At 46.7% G+C, this 19,076-nt stretch overlaps 1 protein-coding gene across 1 annotated transcript in view; it reads left to right on the top strand.

The window, feature by feature from the left end:
- Positions 1-19,076, top strand: part of LOC135385908 (unconventional myosin-Ia-like) — a 138,065-nt gene that overhangs the window by 102,775 nt on the left and 16,214 nt on the right. Inside the window, exons 10-23 of the mRNA XM_064615524.1 lie at positions 471-555; positions 3,122-3,228; positions 4,541-4,688; positions 10,451-10,569; positions 12,677-12,763; positions 12,890-12,955; positions 13,040-13,144; positions 13,300-13,362; positions 13,445-13,639; positions 15,295-15,409; positions 17,043-17,164; positions 17,280-17,347; positions 17,462-17,678; positions 18,652-18,801. Of these exons, the coding sequence (XP_064471594.1) occupies positions 471-555; positions 3,122-3,228; positions 4,541-4,688; positions 10,451-10,569; positions 12,677-12,763; positions 12,890-12,955; positions 13,040-13,144; positions 13,300-13,362; positions 13,445-13,639; positions 15,295-15,409; positions 17,043-17,164; positions 17,280-17,347; positions 17,462-17,678; positions 18,652-18,801 (1,647 nt within the window). The remainder of the gene's footprint in view (positions 1-470; positions 556-3,121; positions 3,229-4,540; positions 4,689-10,450; positions 10,570-12,676; positions 12,764-12,889; positions 12,956-13,039; positions 13,145-13,299; positions 13,363-13,444; positions 13,640-15,294; positions 15,410-17,042; positions 17,165-17,279; positions 17,348-17,461; positions 17,679-18,651; positions 18,802-19,076) is intronic.

Raw genomic sequence — 19,076 nt, 5'->3', positions numbered from 1 at the left:
GCCCCGCATTATGATGTAGTACACAGTACATTACAACGCCAGATGCATATTATTAACTTGCGCAGTCATCGGTAAGCCGTACCGTGGTCGCAGTTCCGACAACATTTCAGGGCTTCAGCTCACTGTGTGGCTTAGCTGTAGGAATCGTTGACACTTCGATGTGTATGCGGGTATCGTATTTTACTCTGTTCATTTTGTCGCTGTAATAGCAGACAAACCTTCACCTTTAGGGTCAGAAAGGGGACACTGAAGCTCAACGTTCGTCTCCTATTATAATTGATTGATTGATTATAAAACAAAAATGGAGAAAGTTGGCTCCTCATATTTCATTTCATTTCATTTATTCTTTACATTGCATGTACATATATATTGGCTCATATTATGAATGTTTACCATTGCATTTGAATTGCAGTTCCGCGCTGACAGAGTTGGATTGTTTGCGCAACTTACTTTTTTCCTTCCCTTTTCAGTCAAGAGTCATTTCTCATTGTCAAGGAGAGAGGAACTTCCACATATTCTATCAGTTGCTAAGTGGTGCTGACATATACTTGTTAAGTAAGTATTGTTGCATATATATGTATATACTTCTTAAGTAAGAACGCAACGTAAGCTAAGAGATCTTGAGCTGAGAGTAGACTAATCTGATTAGAATTTTGAATTGTCAGGTTTCCTCAACTTTTTATTGCTATGACCGATTGCCCTCATCACCGCACAGATGCTTGTGAAATTGTGGCTTATGACTTGTGCACTGTACATATGGAGGGATAGGAGCTTGTTTGACACATACGGAAGCTAGGGAGACGTTTCTACTTAGCTATGTAAACTTTAAATGCTCCATATCACTTATGGTGTCTTCGACTGGTTGCTTCCGACCGCTCTGATGTTTCATCTTCGACTGGTCGAAACAGAGCACACTCACTGCATTCGACTGGTTTATTTGGAGCTCTTTCCTCCAACTCGGAGCGCACTATAGTGCTCTCACCCAGAGCCATTTATAGGGAGAGTTTGGCCATTCTTTGATCTTTTGCCGCCTCGTGGGTGGAGCCTATTTTGACGTCACAGTCGTCGTTGCGCCGCCCAAAAAGCCTGAATCCAAGCAGAATCCGCTTATCAGCCATCTGGTGCGCGCCATATTGGTGCTGTCCGTCAGCTTTGTTGTCGCAAGGAATGCAACCTACAGAAATAACCGGCTTATGACCCCCAGCCGCCTGTGATAAGGGGTTCTTTGTTGCCAAACTGAAAGAGTTCAAGGACGAGGGGCTTCCGAAGGACAATGTACGCACGTGTCTTGCCGCCTTGCATCGTAAACAGCGATCAGCATCAATATGGCGTCGGCGACCGGCTGACAACGGGACAACAATAGAGCATGGCAAGGGAGGTGGCTTAGCCGTGACCTCACTCACCCCCTAAGAAGAAGAAGAAGACGTCGCTTGACGCGCTTGATCCTCCTAATGGCCAAACGCTCCCTATAAACGGCTCTGCTCTCACCAACGCCGTCGGAGCGGTTGCGAAATCTGGTTGGGTACCGGTCACGTGACTGCGCCAGCTTCCGCTGAGCAGTATTTTTGTTCCGCTATGCCTGCCATGTTCTGCGTTTTGCCTAGTCGTCGTTTTGCCTTCGAGAGAAACACCGGAAGTCACGTGAGTTAATTCCCTCTTCACTGCTCTGCTCAAACCTACCGCTTTCGGCTTTTGCACGATTCCTCTGGCTCAGAGCTGGAATGAGATGCGCTCTGACCCGCTCCAGCTCGGAGTATCGGGACGACCTGTCAAAGACACCATTACAATATCGGGAGCTACCTGAAGAACCTTCTTAATGGTTCTCCATGTTGTCCAGGAGTTTAAAGTGCCACTACGGACTAAATCTCGTGTCTTCAGAATCCTACCAAGGTTATGTTACTGAAATCTTCTTGTCTCACTTTACATTCCTGAAAAATATTTTGGCTCTATGTGACGCAAAACCTGGAGAAAATTAATTTTTATTTTGGAGAATTGTGACGTCATGTTAGGCTCTGACGAAGCGCCCGGCTCTCATATCGCAACGTTGTTGCCCTTCGCTTCTTCTGGGGGGCTCACTTTTTGCACTCCGTTAGCAGAGCCCTACGTGACATATCCTCCGACCGCTCAGACCGTCGAGAAAACACAAGGAGGGAGAAGACATCTCTCCCATTTTCCCCTCTTTCGATATGCACCACGTGACTTCTCCACCACGTGACCCCCCCCGTACGCCGGCGTCGTTGCTAGGAGACGAGCGCCCTCTCCAGAACATGACATCATTGCAATTTGTGGGCTGATGTTTACATTACCCGTTCCCCGCGTCATCGAAACTTGTGGACGCTCAGCAGATCTTCAAAAATTGACAGAAATGCACAGCGTTCGTAAACAGAATTGATTCGCGTATAGAATCCTTGAGGCGCCTTCTTTTCATGGACTAAATAATATAAACGATATTTTCCGAGTCCGGTGTGGCACTTTAAGAAGAGTCTACTTGTAGTGGTTGTTGCATGAGTAATGTGCACCGGAAGCGCTGTCTGTACTCTTCTCATAGTGTTTAGACATTTCAGAATGTGAACGTGAAGGAAGCGTACCTACCGGAAGCACTGGCAGCGCCGTGTGATTTAGGATCTCATCCATTGATCGGCTGCGGTACATACGGTATTTCTAAGACCACATTATCGACTGTTTACTAAAACCACGAAGGAACTAGTTGAATCATACGGTCTGGTATTCAGGGTGATCGTATCGCGGCACACACGTATCGCACTGGCGTAACTGCTGAAATTAAACCGTGGTACCTATTCCTCTACGAGCCTGTGACCTGGTCTTGTTTCCGAGCTCGTGTAATAAACAGTAAAGTCCCTTCCTTGCGTAACCGAAGAGCTCCAAAATTATCCATATTTCCCTTTTCGAGGCGAACCAGGATAACTGAAAGCTTCAGTTCCGCCTACTGCTCCGTATTGCCGAAGTGTTTTCACCCTTACGCATCGTGATCGTTCACTGAGATTATGCGCATTCAAAGCAAAGTGAAACCCATAGCGTTTTCTGTACGCTTTCACAAAGAGCATTTGCGATGCGTTTTCGAAGCCTGAAAACATTAATGGAAAACTATTACTACTTCCAGAAACGTTAAAACTTCAGAGGAACACGGAAAACTACGCGATTCTAAAAAGTACAAGAAGCACACAAGCGGAGAGCACAGACGACAAACATAATTTTGCACTAACAAAGGTACGTCTTAACCACCTTCCTGCGTGCTCTTTCCTTTTTGTGCGTCCTCATAACGTCACGTTTAATAAAGTTCGAGGTATAATCCTCCTTTTATGCACTCTGTGCATAATTCCTCGTGCGCACGTCCCATGTTCACTAGCTCTACCCCGTTTCTTGTTTTCATGCGATGAGCATGTGACGATGGTCCTAGTTGCATATCCATGTGACATTTTGGGGGGTGGGGGGTATAGTTATTAGACCAAAAGAAAAAAAAAGGGGGGGGGAAAGGTCAGCCACACGGGACGTGACATTTGGATAACACGACTTATACAGTGCGAGGAATTGATGGGAAACACTTTAGTTTTCCATGGCGCGTGATACAGTACGGATATCCCAGATATCTAAAACAATAACAAATATTCTGTTTGGAATACCAACGCAAGAGTTACGGATATCTACCCTCGCGTCAGAAAAGGAAGAACACAATTGTAGGGTCGTTTATGTGAACGCTAAACAAGGCGCCTACATAATGAGGAATTGCCAGATTTCGTTAGTTTGTGCTCCTGCATATGTAGTGTGCGTTTCGCAGAACTATGACAATTGTGCCGAATATCCGGTAGACATTTCATTAGGAAGAACATTAGAACATTCCATTGGCAAAATTCTTTAAGGTTATTGTTTGACGTTGCGATCGCGAGGCGATCTGTGCTTCTACACATCTCCCTTTTTTTATTACAATGTGCCGGTACTACATTGTAGCGTAGATAATTAGTTTGACGAATTACTCGGGCTCCAGCCATACTTTTTTTAGGATTTTTCTCATTATTGTTCTACCTAACGAGGTAAAATGAATTCACGCCTGCGCAGATAATAAATGCTAGACACTTTTGACGTGGTGTTAGGGATCTACCAGAAACATCTGTATACCCACACCCTAAAGGAGGATCTGCAGATGCAGGCGAATGCGAATTTGTCATCGTGAGCTATCATAAGATGTGGGCGCACATGTGTAACTCAAGTGATTCACGAGAAAGCCAGTGAATGCTGGCATCTCTAGATGGAGCTTGCCTCGGCTCTGTCTTTCTATAGCGCAGATATGTACCCTCTTGTTGCAGTGATATTAATGGTTTGATGGCATCAAATAGAAAGGTGTGTATCTATTCGATGTAGCATCGCGTCACCGCAACGATGTTCACACATCCTTATCGCGAGCGTTTTCCAAATCACACCGTACGATTACGTACACCACCATAGACAACGCCTCGTGATCAGGAGTATGTGTGTCGTTTAACAGTCCGAATGCCGGACATTGATCTTGTTCCACTCTTCACAGAGGTCAATGGAAGCTTTGGGAATGAGCCCGGATGAAATCTACTCTGCCTTACAAATCGTTGCCGCGGTCCTAAAGCTCGGGAACCTTCAATTCCAGCCACACGCAAACATCGACGATACCGAAGGGTGCTCACTCATCAACGAGTATGGTGAGTTTGACACGCTTTTAAACGGCACGTTATCTAACTATTCGTTGCGAATGTTGAGTGGTATCGGGTTATGCAAGGAACGCCAGTTTTTACCACTGCAATACGAATCGTCAGCGTCCGTCCTGTCCAGGAGAGGCGTACATTGCAAAGAAGACAAGCTTCGCAGGTGCATTTTTGTATTCTCCATCGACCCTCATGCATCTTCTATCCAAATTCATTGGCAGTGGTCGTTCTTTCCACGACAGGAGTACATTGCAAAGCATACGAACTTCTCAGCTGCACTTTTATTCTCCATCGACCCTCATGCATCCTCTATCCAAATTCATTGTCAGTGTCCGTTTTTTCCACGACAGGCATACATTGCAAAGCATACGAGCTGCTCAGCTGCGTTTTTATTCTCCAGCGACCCTCATGCATCCTCTATTCTATCCAAATTTATTGGCAGTGTCCGTTCTTTCCACGACGGGCGTACATTGCAAAGCATACGAGCATACAGCTGCATTTTCATTCTCCATATACCCTCACGCATCCTCTATCCAAATTCTTCGATAGTGTCCAATCTTTACACTACAGGCGTACATTGCAAAGCAGACGAGCTTCGCAGTTGCATTTTTATTCACCCTCGACCCTCACGCATCCTCTATTCAAATTCTTCGACAGTGTCCATTCTTTACACTAAAGGCGTACATTGCAAAGCAGACGAGCTTCACAGTTCTGTTTTTGTTCTCCATCAACCCTCTCGCATCCTCTATCCAAATTCTTCGTCAGTGTCCATTCTTTGCAGGACAGGCATACATTCCAAAGCAGACGAGCTTCGCAGTTGCATTTTTGTTCTCCATCGACCCTCACGCATCCTCTATCCAAATTTTTCGACAGTGTCCATTCTTTACACGACAGGCGTACATTGCAAAGCAGACGAGCTTCGCAGTTGCATTTTTATTCGCCATCGACCCTCACACATCCTCTATCTAAATTCTTCGACAGTGTCCATTCTTTACACGACAGGCGTACATTGCAAAGCAGATGAGCTTCGCAGTTGCATTTTTATTCGCCATCGACCCTCACGCATCCTCTATCCAAATTCTTCGACAGTGTCCATTCTTTACACGACAGGCGTACATTGCAAAGCAGATGAGCTTCGCAGTTGCATTTTTATTCGCCATCGACCCTCACGCATCCTCTATCCAAATTCTTCGACAGTGTCCATTCTTTACACGACAGGCGTACATTGCAAAGCAGACAAGCTTCGCAGTTGCATTTTTATTCTCCATTGACCTTCAACGCATCCTCTATCCAAATTCTGTGACAGTGTCCGTTCGTCCACGACAGGCGTACATTGCAAAGCAGACGAGCTTCACAGTTCTGTTTTTGTTCTCCATCAACCCTCACGCATCCTCTATCCAAATTCTTCGACAGTGTCCATTCTTTACAGGACAGGCGTACATCCCAAAGCAGACGAGCTTCGCAGTTGCATTTCTCTTCTCCATCGACGTGCTTTCTTTACGCAATGGCAATGCGTCTGTGTATGTGGCACTATCAGATACCAGACATGAGTGTCTTTTTCTTAGTTTATTAGCATATGCTTCAGGTTTTTTAAGTCAAGCACAAGTGCGCGCAATTTTTCGCTGCTCTCTTCCTCAAATCACCGATTTTACGCAGAAGAAAATCGCATGGTACAGCTGAGAAGAGGATTTCTATGATTGTTTGTTAGATGTTGTTAGGTGCTCAGTATGTTGAGGAAGTCAGCTGTTAAAGGTATCCGTGAAGAAATGCTTGCATCTGAGCGCAGGATAGGAATTTCTGAAGTACGGCACCCTCAGTGTAAATTAATTATTTTGGATGTGAGTCTGCTTCACTGCATGACAAGGCTGAAATGGGAAGAGGGAAAAAATTGGAGCGCTTCATTAATGGCGATCCAAGTAATAGGGCAATTATAGTTTCCATAGAAAGTAGAATTTTAATGGGCTCCTAAAATTAGAGTTTTGTAGCAGTTTTTCTAAACTGCAATGCAAGGTAGAAAATCATTAATATGGTGGGAATGCCATCATGTTCCCGTAAAGGTGTTCTGTCTTGTGCTTTGGCGTGCGCGAATGGAACTTTGCTCCCCGGCTTTCGCGCTTTTTTGCTCGCAATGCGTGAATGGAATTTTGCCCTGGCTTTCGCGCCTTTTTGCTCGCAGGTGTAGCCTCAGACAACGAATGTATGAGTATAGAAAGGGTCATGTATTACATAAGCCTGGAGGTGATGTTGAGTGGACTCACTTATTATTTTAAAGAGCAGTGGTAGTTTACTGTAATTCTAATGACCATGATGAGCCTTTGGGGTGAAAATCGTTAATATGCACGGCCTTTTTTGTTGAATTTTAATGAAAGAATGAATGTCATTAAGAGTAGGACAAAGGAAATAATCTTAGCGATTCAATAAATAATAGGGGTCTTTGTCTTTGCCGCTGTCTTCTTCAGACAGGATGTGATGACGTCACGCAGTCTGTAGCAATGCATTGACCGTTACTGGAAAAAAGTGTAGCAATAGAAAAATGGTGTGTATTGTCCTGGACGGATTTATGATGAACACTGTCTTTGAATAAGAGGAGTGCGTGTGCTTAGAAATGGTTTGATGCTGGTTTTCTTCTTTGTTTCTTTTCGCTTCCCCCCCCCCTTGTTGTCTGACAAACATGCGCTGACATGCTCTGACCTGTTCTGACATGCTTTCCTTCTACATGTAGTTTTTTTCTTTTTGTACAAGGAATATTCTTGACGATGACGATAGTGTTGCCTTGAATGGGAGTAGAGCTATTCTTAATAATTTTGCGATTCATTTAGTTCAGAGAGTAACCGCGAGGGGGACAGGTGTGTGACTTTATTCAGGAGGAACAAAGCGTCATTATTCAGCTAGCTGCATGGCTCTCGGCTGGGGTGGACATGTCTTGCTGAACCACTATTTTGTTTTTTCCTGTACAGCAAGACTTTGGGAATGAAATGCTACAATCTCTTATCTATGGTGTTTTTCTGCAATAGTTCCCTATGCAATCATTATAGTAGAATAAAGGAAATAATCTAGGGATAGTGATTCAATAAATAACAGGTCCCCGGTCTAGAGCGTAAGCGTCCTTGAGCCATGCACCTGCATGATGACGTCATACCGCAACACTATTGTTTCAGGTTGACCTTGTCTAGAGGAGCATTAGTGGAAAAAAACAGTGTAGCCATGAGATAATAGGGTGACGTCACGACCAATGAGAACGGCCTGCAGGGGGCGCAAGGATTCACTTCTCTCTTGGACACTGGCGGGTCTGGACACGTTAATTCTGCTCCTAGCAATAGCGTTGGCCGTCAGTGGAAGAGCTTAGTTTCGCTGGGGTTCTGTCTGCCTCTGATGGGATGCGGATGTGTGGTTCGTCACTGGTGAATGGTGTTCAACGATGCAGGTGGATGTTGTGACGAGTGGATTTACAATGTGGGAATGTAGTGTACGTGTCCGATGATAGTGAGTGTCTTTTCACTCTGTTCAAGTGTTTGTTTTCCTCTGTTGCCCAGCAGTCGTGCAATTTGTCCTGACGTGTTCTGGCATGCCCCGATATGCATGCTTTCCTTTGTTGACGCTTTGTATTTTTTCTTTTTTGACAAGGAACATTGTTGTCTTGACGATAGTGCTGCCCTGAATGGGGATAGTGCTATTCTTAATAATTTCGCGATTAAATTAGTTCAGAAATCAACCGCAAGAGGGATAGATGCATGACTTTATAGAGGAGAAAAAGCATTACGACTCAGTTCCGTGCCTGGCTGTCGGATGGAGCAGACGCATCGTTCTGCGCTCCTTGTTACCCATACTCTGTGTTGATTTGTTGAGTGCCTAGTCCTCTTATTAGCCGTTGATGGAGTTACGTGTTAGGATATTTTGTTCTTTTGCAAGTCTCATTTAGTAAGACTTTGGAATCCCTACGATCAGCTTTCATGATGGTGCTCTTCTGCAATAGTTTCCTATTCAATTGTTATAGAAGAATAAAGGAAATGATCTTGGGATAGTGATTCAATAAATAATAGGTCCCCTGCCTAGAGCGCACGCGTCCTTGAGCCACGCAGGTGCATGATGACGTCATGCCATGGCTTCATTGCAGATTGACCTTGTCCAGTTGTGTTGACTGTGTGAAAAAAAAAAAGCAGGTTAGCCCTGAGACAATGGGATGACGTCACGACCAATGAGTAACGCAAGAAGAGGGCGCAGGAATGCTCCTCTCTCTTAGCCTCTCGCAGGTGGTCGGCGCAGGTGGCGGTAGGAGCGCGCGCGCATCCGCGGTCGGGCGCAGCAGAGGGCGCTAGGAGCGCGCGTATGCGTAGCTGCCGCAGCGTGTCGCCTCAGTCAGTTGCTCGCTGGCTGTCGCGGAGAGCAGACGTGTGCTCGGTTGCTCCGCAGTCCCTGCGCTCGCTCAGTTTCTGGCTGGCTGTCGCGCAGAGCAGACGTGTGCTCGGTTGATCCGCCGTCCCCGCGCCCGCTCAGTTTCTGCCTGGCTGATGAGCAGTCGCTGCGAGGGAAAAGGTGAGTGATTTGTCGTGCTCCTTTTCTCGCATGTTCGCCGTGCCCCCCCCCCCGTGTTTAGCGGTGACCAACGAGTGATTTGTCAATGTTTGACCGCGCTCGTGTTAAGCCTTTTCTCGCATGTTTAGACTTGTTTAGTGGAGAGCAAGCCTTTTCTCCGTGTTGACGCACGTTTAGCGGTTCCCGCCTTGTGTTAGCTGCATAGTGTAGTGACGCTGTGGTTAGGCCTAGTCGATTGCCTTTTCCGCGATGTGTACTCTTTTCTGTGGGTACTGTGTGTTAAACCTTTTCTCTCGCATGTGTAGACTTGTTTAGCAGTGCTGCCATTTTTACCTGTCGCTAGTATCTTGCTGTTCTCTTTCTCGCATAGAGCTATGATGGTGGCGCCATCTGGTGTGATGCCTTGCAACTACTTGGTCACCTGTCATCGATCTCTGCAACTGCCCATCGCCAACTACCAACATGGCGGGCGCTGGTCACTCGGGTGTTGCGGAGCGGCTTCTTCGCCGCAGCATCGTTGATTTTCGAATAAATTGTTTCTCTCCACTCTAATTCTATCTTTTTATTTTATTTTCTACATATTTTTTATTTTTTATAGACACAGGTTGTCGGCAACGCACAGGGTGGTCTGGACACGAGTTAGATGCTCCCCAATTAGTGTAATGACTCCCTGGACTGTCCTGATTAATGTGGGGGGTCCCAATTAGCTCTAATTGCTAATTAAACGTGTCCAGAAGCCTTGTAGCGTTGCGGAAGTCTGTGTCCAGTAACTACTACTAGAGCGTTGGTGGGCTCGATTTGGGCAGTAACCAAGCAGTTTTGAGAGAGAGAGAGAGGGGGCGAGAGTCCAGCTGATCAAGAGATCTGGAGAATGGGGTTCGGGAAGGTTGGTAGTGTGGGCAATGACATGCCCTTTCAAAATTCTTCGTCAGTGTCTGTTCTTTGCAAGCCACGCTAACATAGCAAAGCAGACGACCTTCACAGTTGCATTTTTATTATATGCATTTTAATTCTTCGACAGTGTACGTTCTTTCCACGTCGGGCGTGCATTGCAAAGGAAAATACAGTTGTATTTTTATTCTCAGTTGACCCTTATGCACCCTATATGCAAATTATCCGACTGTGCCCGTTCTTTACGCGACAGGCGTACTGTATCCGTACTGTAACCGTATATATGTCGTTCACTGCTGGCTACCACTAATATAGATTGCTGTGGTTCGTTACAGAGATTTATGATATCTGCGAATTGCTCGGCACAAAATTTGCATCGCTACACGTTGCCTTGACCCAGAGAGTGATCGATGCCAGGCACGAAGTCGTCGTCACAGACCTTTCAGCCACGGAAGTAAGTGCACTGACGTGGGTTTTGAAATACGATAGCATTTCTTTAACGGAATTTTGAGGCCTCGGCCAGGGCCGGAGTCTACTTTTCGCCTCCGAGGGAACAAGTAGGGAATTTGCGCTCCCCTGTATTCTTGATTTCCTTTCTCTCTTTATGTTGTTCCGCACGAAAGGTGTCTTTTTGACGCTCCTTCAGGCCGGCTCAGGGAGTTGCCCTCTGACCACCCTGTAGAGACGGGACTAGCCTCGGCGCAGCCGCGTCGCGTCAAGCTGGTTGGAGACGGAGATGGGTCCTCTCACTCTCGCGATGCGCACGCTCCCCTCGTTTGGAGATTTATTATGGTTCCGAAAACATAAGTGGCTGACATCAGGTTGCTCTACTTTGGCTTGACAGGTTCCTTTATCGTATATTTTTCGCGGACGGCTTCCGATGTGCTAAAACTCCTGTTTTTACGTAGTTATGTACCAACTTGCCCAAATCTCCGCCTTAACTCAGCTAAAACTCCCTATGTGGGCTTCTTTTTGATTCCGTGTTATGAGCGGCGTACAGACGTGGAGAGATGAAGAGAAGGCAGCAGGAAGGAGTGGAGGACAGGGGCTGATGTGCGTCCTGGGCCGATATCAGCGGGAACTGTGCCGACATTCGTCTGGCAAGTCTGCCGGAAATCCCAGGGAAAGCCTCAGCCAGCGCAGCCAGTGGTAGGATTCGAACCCACCACCTCCCAGTCATAAGCACGATCACGGCCCTTCGATACTCCTAATAGAAGGACCGTGGCACGACCCTGGCTACCCCCACGGTCCTTCCATCTAAGGACCGTGGTATCGAGTGCTATCGAGTATCAAAGGGCCGTGCTACCAGGAACGAGCAGACGCTTTTATCCCCTCGGCCATCTCGCTTGTCGTTCAGTGTCTGCACAGCGCGTCCTTCGGGATGTCGTCCACGTCGTCGGGCAACAAGGATGCCGCGGAGCATTCGCGAAGGTATCGAGTGTGCTGATGTGCCGCCATTGCTGCGGGAGAAGCAGACACGATGGCCAAAAATGAGGAACGTAAGCGGCGCGAGGCCGATAATGCCAGGAAGCGGTTTACGCCGGCCGGATGTTCCGAAGTACACACCGATGAGTACAGTGACCTTAACAGCAAGTGAACGCGTTTACAGTCAAAACCCGTGCTTCTGCACGAGGCCCGTGGCAACCTATGTTCCGGTTTGCCATTGCTCCGCACGCAAATCATGTACCGTCTCAGCCAGGGGCGTAGCCATAAAAAAATATTTAGGAATTCGGAAAAGAAATATTGCGGCTCTATGTGTACTTTACGTGGGCGAGGAGGACTTTCCCCTCGTTCCCCTCTGCCAAATTCACTACGAAGGGTACGATTTCAGTCCCCCCCCCCCCCCCCCACGCCTCTGGTCGCAGCGCGGGGACCGCCCTCCGTGTGTGAGACAATGCTACCGCATTTTGTACGCGTTTGGCAGTGCGCCAAAGAGTTTATTTTTTTGAGTGAGAGAGATTTTTCCGTACTTGTTCCGTGCTGACTATCGTACGTTCTGTAGAGAATGTTCCTTAGATCTGTCACTGTGTTGCCACCCCTTCTTTAGAAATTAGATCTGATAACAGATAGTATGTGCTGCTACGGGTCTTTTATATCTGATGAACTTAGCCCCTCCACGTAATTTCGTAGAACTGCGTCGCTGCGTACCCTTGCGGTGCACGAAATGTGTTTGTAGGAAAAGTATGAAGTCACTGGATATAGGACCTTGCAAAGCATTGATGCATTATTAAACGCTAAGTATTTCGGATGATAAAGAAACGCACATGCCCGTCGACTCTCCAAGCCGACCAGAATTTCATTCATTACATTCATTACAGAAAAAGGAATGACAATAAGGGAAGCTAAAAGCAAAACTCACGCCAGAAGCCCGTGTAGCTGAGGGATAATAAAGTACAACTTAACCTTCCGATTTGGCATCAGTTTACATGGTGACACCGAAGGAGGACTCCTTCGGATCGATAAGCTTTTCGATATGTGTGGAATATTGCGTGGCTGTAATCTGCTACAGGTACCCTGAAGCTGCTGCTTGAACTAATGGTGATATGTTCGCTTGATTCCAGGCCACTTATTCCAGGGATGCCTTATGCAAGTCTCTGTACAGTCGTTTATTCACTTGGTTAGTGAGTCGAATAAATGACAGTATTAGGGTGAGTTGTGTCCGGAAACGTGGTACTGTTTCTATTTTAAACCTGTGTACATGATATCAGTTGAACATTATGTAGCCCCATCCACAAAATGCGCACAAAAAATAATAAATTTCACTTTATGCACAGGCAAAACGAATGGGGAAAAGAAGATGCCTAGGTGTTGTAGACATATATGGCTTTGAAGTATTAGAGGTGAGATGCTGTGTAACCAGCTCCGTCCAGATGCTGTGTTGCCCTTGAAAGGATTCTACTTATTCGTTTTTCTTTCTTCTGTAGAGTAACAACTTTGAGCAATTTGTTATAAACTATTGCAACGAGAAACTTCACCAGCTCTTCATAGTACTTACACTCAAGCAGGAGCAGGAAGAATACATTCGTGAAGTAAGTAAGGTGACGGAGAGAACGGCACTATCACAGCCACTACATGACGCAACCATTTTTAAAGTTATTGAGCGACGAGTATCAATACTTCTGTTTAAATCAATGGGCAAAGTTTTTAGGAGTAGACTGTGCATTAATTTCATCTTTCCTTCCAGGGTATTCAATGGGAGCACATAGACTACTTCAACAATGCAATAATCTGTGACCTCATTGAGAAGGTTTGTGAAACTGGTGCATAAAGCGAATGGACTATCTTGTTACCGCATAGGACGTATGTCATTGGTCTATGTCTCCGTCTAGAACAACCACGGTATTCTTGCCATGCTGGATGAAGAGTGCCTTCGGCCGGGACCCGTGAGTGATGACGCGTTCTTGCACAAGCTGACCAAAGCTTGCCAGGAAAGCCCTTACTTTGAGAGCAAAGGCTGCAAGAATTTACTAGCGGATGTATCCGTGCCTCCCCAGTGCTTCCGTCTTAGGCATTACGCTGGTGCTGTGAGTATACTAATTCTTAAGCTTAGTTTTCTGGTGAAGTAAAGCCACGAATTATCAACAGTTATCATTGATTCTCAAACAGACTTTAGTTTAGTGGACTTTCTTGCGGGGTAAAATAATTTGAGACTAAACAATCCATATTCCAAATAAGATTTTAAAAAATCATACGCTTAATACTGTTGCGACAGGTTAGGACACGTGGCCTCGTCTTTGTATTGTACGTCCACCTGTGCACTAATGGAGGCCAAGCGACCCTTTGGTGCCCTTGGCCGTCAGAACTCCAAGGGCGTCTCACACAACCCAGAGTACGAACAATTAGTCTGATCCTCTCGGCAGTGGGGCAGAACCAGTCAACAGGGTTGAGCTGCCTGTTGTTTCTGTCAAGACGAACCCCTCTAGGTCAAGAATACATCATTGTCGCGCCAGGACGTCTCGCCAAGCGGTTTCGACAATGGTCACCAATCGAAAGAAGCATTCTGGAAGGCCACACCCTCCAGATTTTGTATAAAACCAGAGGCCATGGACGGCATCCTTGTCTGTTCTCCTCGAGACTTCGTCATATAACGAACCTCTGTTGTTTCATTAGACGGACCCCTGCCTCTCTACCTTCCGCTACGCTACCACATGGATCCACAATTGCAACAATACTCGTTGACGCGAGCGACTTCTATACAGCCATTTATTTGTCTGCCTGTCTCGTTTTGTTCATTCTGTAGGCTGTATGGGTTCACGCGACTCACCATGGGCCTTTGAACAGGTGTACCGTTACGGTAACCTCTGCAGCCACGTTTCAGGCCACCTTCGGAGCTCGTACTGCTAAAGATGATACCGACTTTGCATCGCGAGCAAACCAAAGAAGCGACCTGCAGCTATGTGCACAATACAGAAACCTTTTGCATTATCAAAACTGTGTTCATTCAAATTTTGAATAAGGGGTTTTAATCTTGCATAATTTGTTTTTTCGAACCAAACGCTTCGGCGTAACAGGTACATATTTTGTGAGCATACATATCACTAACATTATGTATGAAAATGATAGTAGTAGTAGATGACTGGAAGAATCGAGAATCGACTAGCGCCTCCACTAAACTTGTTTAAAGAATGGAAGTGCAGGGGGGCAGTGGTGGCGAATCTGGTTTTAATACGAAGGCAGCTGGCGAATAGAAGAATCACAAGAGCTAGTAGTGGCACGATTCTGAGAACGATGGCGCTGGCGCTGGCGAAGATGACGCATCTTCTCCCTCACGACGTAGTTTTATGAAACCGAATCGGCTTCTGCTATACAGCTATTTTCGCGGCCATATTGGCCATGGTGACGTTTAATGGGAGGTTATGACGCATGGTTTAGCGACCTCGCATGCAAAGGCAGAAAGCAGCTTTTCGTTAGACGAAGCCCGTATACAAGCGTTCAGTTTAACTAAAACAGTGGGTGACCATAGATTATTGAGGCACATCTCTACTGAATCAGGAAACGGTTATAACGAATGAGGAAACGCCGACATACAATCCTGTGTGACAAATGCTTTCTTAATATGATTTATGATATGATATTTCTTCTATGACATTTTTTTTTAATGTCAGAAGTATTCTCAATAAATAAAATATATGTCACAACATATAACTCTGTGATCTTGTGGAACATCCCTCTTTTTTAGGTTACGTATTCTGTTGTTGGGTTCATCGATAAAAATAACGACCACCTCTACCGTGACCTGTCCCAAGTGATGTACAGCTGCGACCATCCACTCACGAAGATCCTTTTCCCTGAAGGTACGTTCTATACGCAAGCACAGGCATGCTCCTGGCATGGGCATACACAGGGAGACAGTGTACACCACACCCGTCTTTTGTCTTCGGCATATTAGTTCATAGCGGAGAGTATACCGACTCGAGCACTGCACGGGCTCGGGCTTACCCGAAAGCCTTCTAAAGCCTTCTGTTTGCGGGCCTGGCCTAAGCTCGGGCTGAGCCTGTACATTGGGGAGCCTAGGTCGGGCTCGAATATGTGTTACCCCACTGTTAGTTAGCAACGAGTCAGTTAGTCAACTTTTACAGCCCGCTACGCTGGGCTGGACTGGGTAGCGCATGAATTCCTCTGGCTCTGGCATGGCCGGGCCGGGCCGGGAAACTATAAATTATTCGTGCTTCGGCAGGGCCCGAGCCAGGTATGAAGCCGTCGGCCCGTGACCCGGGTGCGTAAACCAAAGGAAGGCCGAGCTCGAACCGGGCCTGGGCCTAAGAATGCGGCCTGTGCGCAGCGCTCTTAATACCGACACCCTACGGCAATTTCGGCTTGCTTGATTCACGTCTCAAGGAATACGCGGCGACATTGAGGAATGCTGCGCGTACACAACATAGAATGAGAGCCTTAGGTATAGTAGTTGGGTAACTCGAGTCTGCAGGTACAAGTATCACCATTTGCAGACATTGCTTGGGAAAACTCTAAAATTATCTGCGGCGCGTGGACGATGGACGGCCTGACACAGACAGAGGCATTGCGTGTAGCAGCATCAGGATGGCGTGGTCAGGTGCAGCTGTGAGCCTGGCGAGTTCCAGGGAAGGCTGAAGCTGCTTGGGCTCCAGGGTAGAGTGGCAGAGTAGAGTGGAGGCAGTGGTAGAGTGACGGCACTGTGTCCGGTACGTTAACGTGGAGCTGTGGAGACCGTGGATTATCGTCAAAGAACGACTATCGCGAAGCAGCGGCAGTCATGGACCCAGAAGCAGGAGGAAGGAAGTAGAATGGGCCCCGAATGGACAAGTGGTCCCGCTGTCTCTTGTCCACCAGAGGGTTGTTGACTGCTGACTTGTCCGAAACAAAAGATCAGGAACAATGTGGAAAGTCCAGGCGGAGAGCTAGTATGGGCTGGGTCATTGGTCAGCTGCTGGGGAAGATGCGGGAGATCACGTACGGTCGCCAGCGACGTTCCGCGACCAGTACTGTACCACGTGGCTCGTGTATGTGCAGCTGGTGGATATTTGACAATGTCTGTCGTGAAGTGGAAAGCTCCGTGTCCTACTGAAGGTGATCGCGGCGTATCGCCCACGATACCACCTTAACCGATAGGAGGTGGGACAGATGTGGGACAGATGTAGGACAACCGCTACCTAGCGGTTGGCCTACCGAAACGGTTTTCACGCGCCGTCGCGTGACGTTTGGAGCGCGCCAACTTTAAATAATAACGGTATCGAACGGTATGTTCAGTTCAGCATCGGGTCTCAGTTCCGAAGCTAGTTCCGTCAGTTGCAAAAAATTAAACAGAGAAAGAGATTTATGCATCTATGATGGTATAACTCCATAGCAGTAGGCATAGTCTCCAGAACTGTCGGACGATCGATAATCTCTGTCTGAGATGAGCGCCGTGAAATGTAAGCCGAGCCTAACCTTTCTGTTTGGTTTCTGCAGGAAACCCCAAACGGACGACGTTAAAACGTCCAACTACAACTGCCACGCAATTTAAAATTGCCATTGGTGCTCTAATCAAGAATCTGCAATCCAAGAACCCCAACTATGTTCGTTGCGTAAAAGTGAGTGAAAACCTATGACTCACAATGGTGATGAAGAATGTTTGCTGATGCCAGACCATTGAATTGAAGGCTCCTTAGTGGAGTGCCTATCCCTGATACATCCTTCATATTCCAGCCAAATGAATTGAAGCAACCCATGATTTTTGAAATGGCGTTGGTTCAGCATCAAGTTCGCTACCTGGGGTAAGCGTTACAGGTGTTGAAAGCTAAAATGTGACCGATGACGAGAAGGAATGTAGAAAATGTAAACTACTTGAATCGTTTAATTTTATGTGTCTCCATGCTATTCGCTTTCAGGCTGATGGAAAATCTAAAAGTACGCCGCACAGGGTACGCCTTCAGGCAGGACTACGATGCCTTTCTGGAGCGTTATAAGTTGCTCAGTCTGGATACGTGGCCAACATGGCCGGGCCTCCCTCGGGAGGGAGTGAATCACATTCTCAAGGACCTGCCAATTCATTCCTCGGAATACGCCTTCGGTAGGACCAAGATATTCATCAGGAGCGCAAGGACGGTATGTTTACAAAATCGCTAAAGAAACAAAACGCACACACACGCTCGCAAAAGTTGTATTTGGGAAGATGATGGTGGTTGCGTGAACAGCTTGCCACAGTTAGAAAACAAACAGTGAAACATAGATAATACTTGTTTCGCACTAGCAGTTGCTGTTTCCTTACGTCCTGTACTCTGGTGTGCGAAAATATTTAAACTTTGCATCTTTTCCTTGAACGACATTGCGCTTGTCAACTGCCGCACGGAGGCGTAGACTCTTAAGATTGATCGCGGTGTACGAGGGTTGCTGAAATTGAGGGAGTTGGTTTCTATAAATTTTATTTACGTTTCCGGAGCCAGGTTAGAGAGGTATGGTAGAGACAGAAATTCCGACCTGAGTTGACGGAGAATTTCCATCGTTACAGAACCATAATGAAGACGAGCATTGCTTTGAAAGAAACAAAGTTAAGCTTGCTTGATCTTCGTTGAGGTGAACGAAGGTTGCACAGGAACTAGGTCTGACCAGCCAAACTGTGTTTTCCCCCGCCTTGTTCCGTGAAGGTATTCATTTTAAAGTTTAAACCACGGTTCCAGGCTGTTTGCCAGCACCCCCACACCTCCCCATAACACCCCCGAAATATTGTGATACAGCCCTCAAAATACCTGCCGAAAACCGCAGAAAGGCCACAAAAGCACGGTGTCGTACCCTTATATGGAGTTCCAACATCCTCCTGGGATGAAAATCATGCGCAAATCCCTACACGGGTCGCATTTCAAGCTTTGAGTGGAGTGCTGCCGCAGGTGAAACACGAGTGAAATATAACTTGATAGCGAACCAGAAACAGAAGTTATTTGTTTGTCTGCGAAGTAGTATGCTGGTACTGGTCAGAGTCGTCTTTCAGATTGAAGGGCGTGATGGACCGTAGTTATGAACTTATACCTACTGAGAGTGAGGTTGATCGAAATCAGTTGTTGTTGTTGGTCGTTTATTTCAGGTGTATGAATTAGAAGAATTTTGGCGTGAGAGGCTACACGAACTGGCAACTCTCATCCAGAAGACATGGCGAGGGCACGTTCACCGTGAGCGTTTCCTCCAAATGCAAGAAAGCCAAATCACCATCTCTAGTAATTTCAAATGTTGGAAGGTATGTACGCTCCCTTTCTTCGGTAATGAGCATTCTATTAATTTGTATGCAACAGAGGCAAGTTTGTGCCCGCGGGAGGAACGTTCTGAAGACGCGTGCTGATTGGGCCAAGCGTACGTCATATTCTAGTGCCCATCACCCTTACGTAGCATTGATGGCAATGAATCTCTTTCCTGTTGCACATGCGCTCTGCTTGAGAGTGTTCAACAAGTGCCGGTGAACTTGTCAGGTGACAAGTTCAACCTCTCCGTAATATTTTTAGTCCGTCCAACTCC

Source organism: Ornithodoros turicata, chromosome 2 (genome assembly GCF_037126465.1).
Source record: "Ornithodoros turicata isolate Travis chromosome 2, ASM3712646v1, whole genome shotgun sequence".
Taxonomy (NCBI): Eukaryota; Metazoa; Arthropoda; class Arachnida; order Ixodida; family Argasidae; genus Ornithodoros; species Ornithodoros turicata.
The sequence above is the reverse complement of the archived record's forward strand: the minus strand, read 5'-3'. Positions and strand labels throughout refer to the sequence as shown.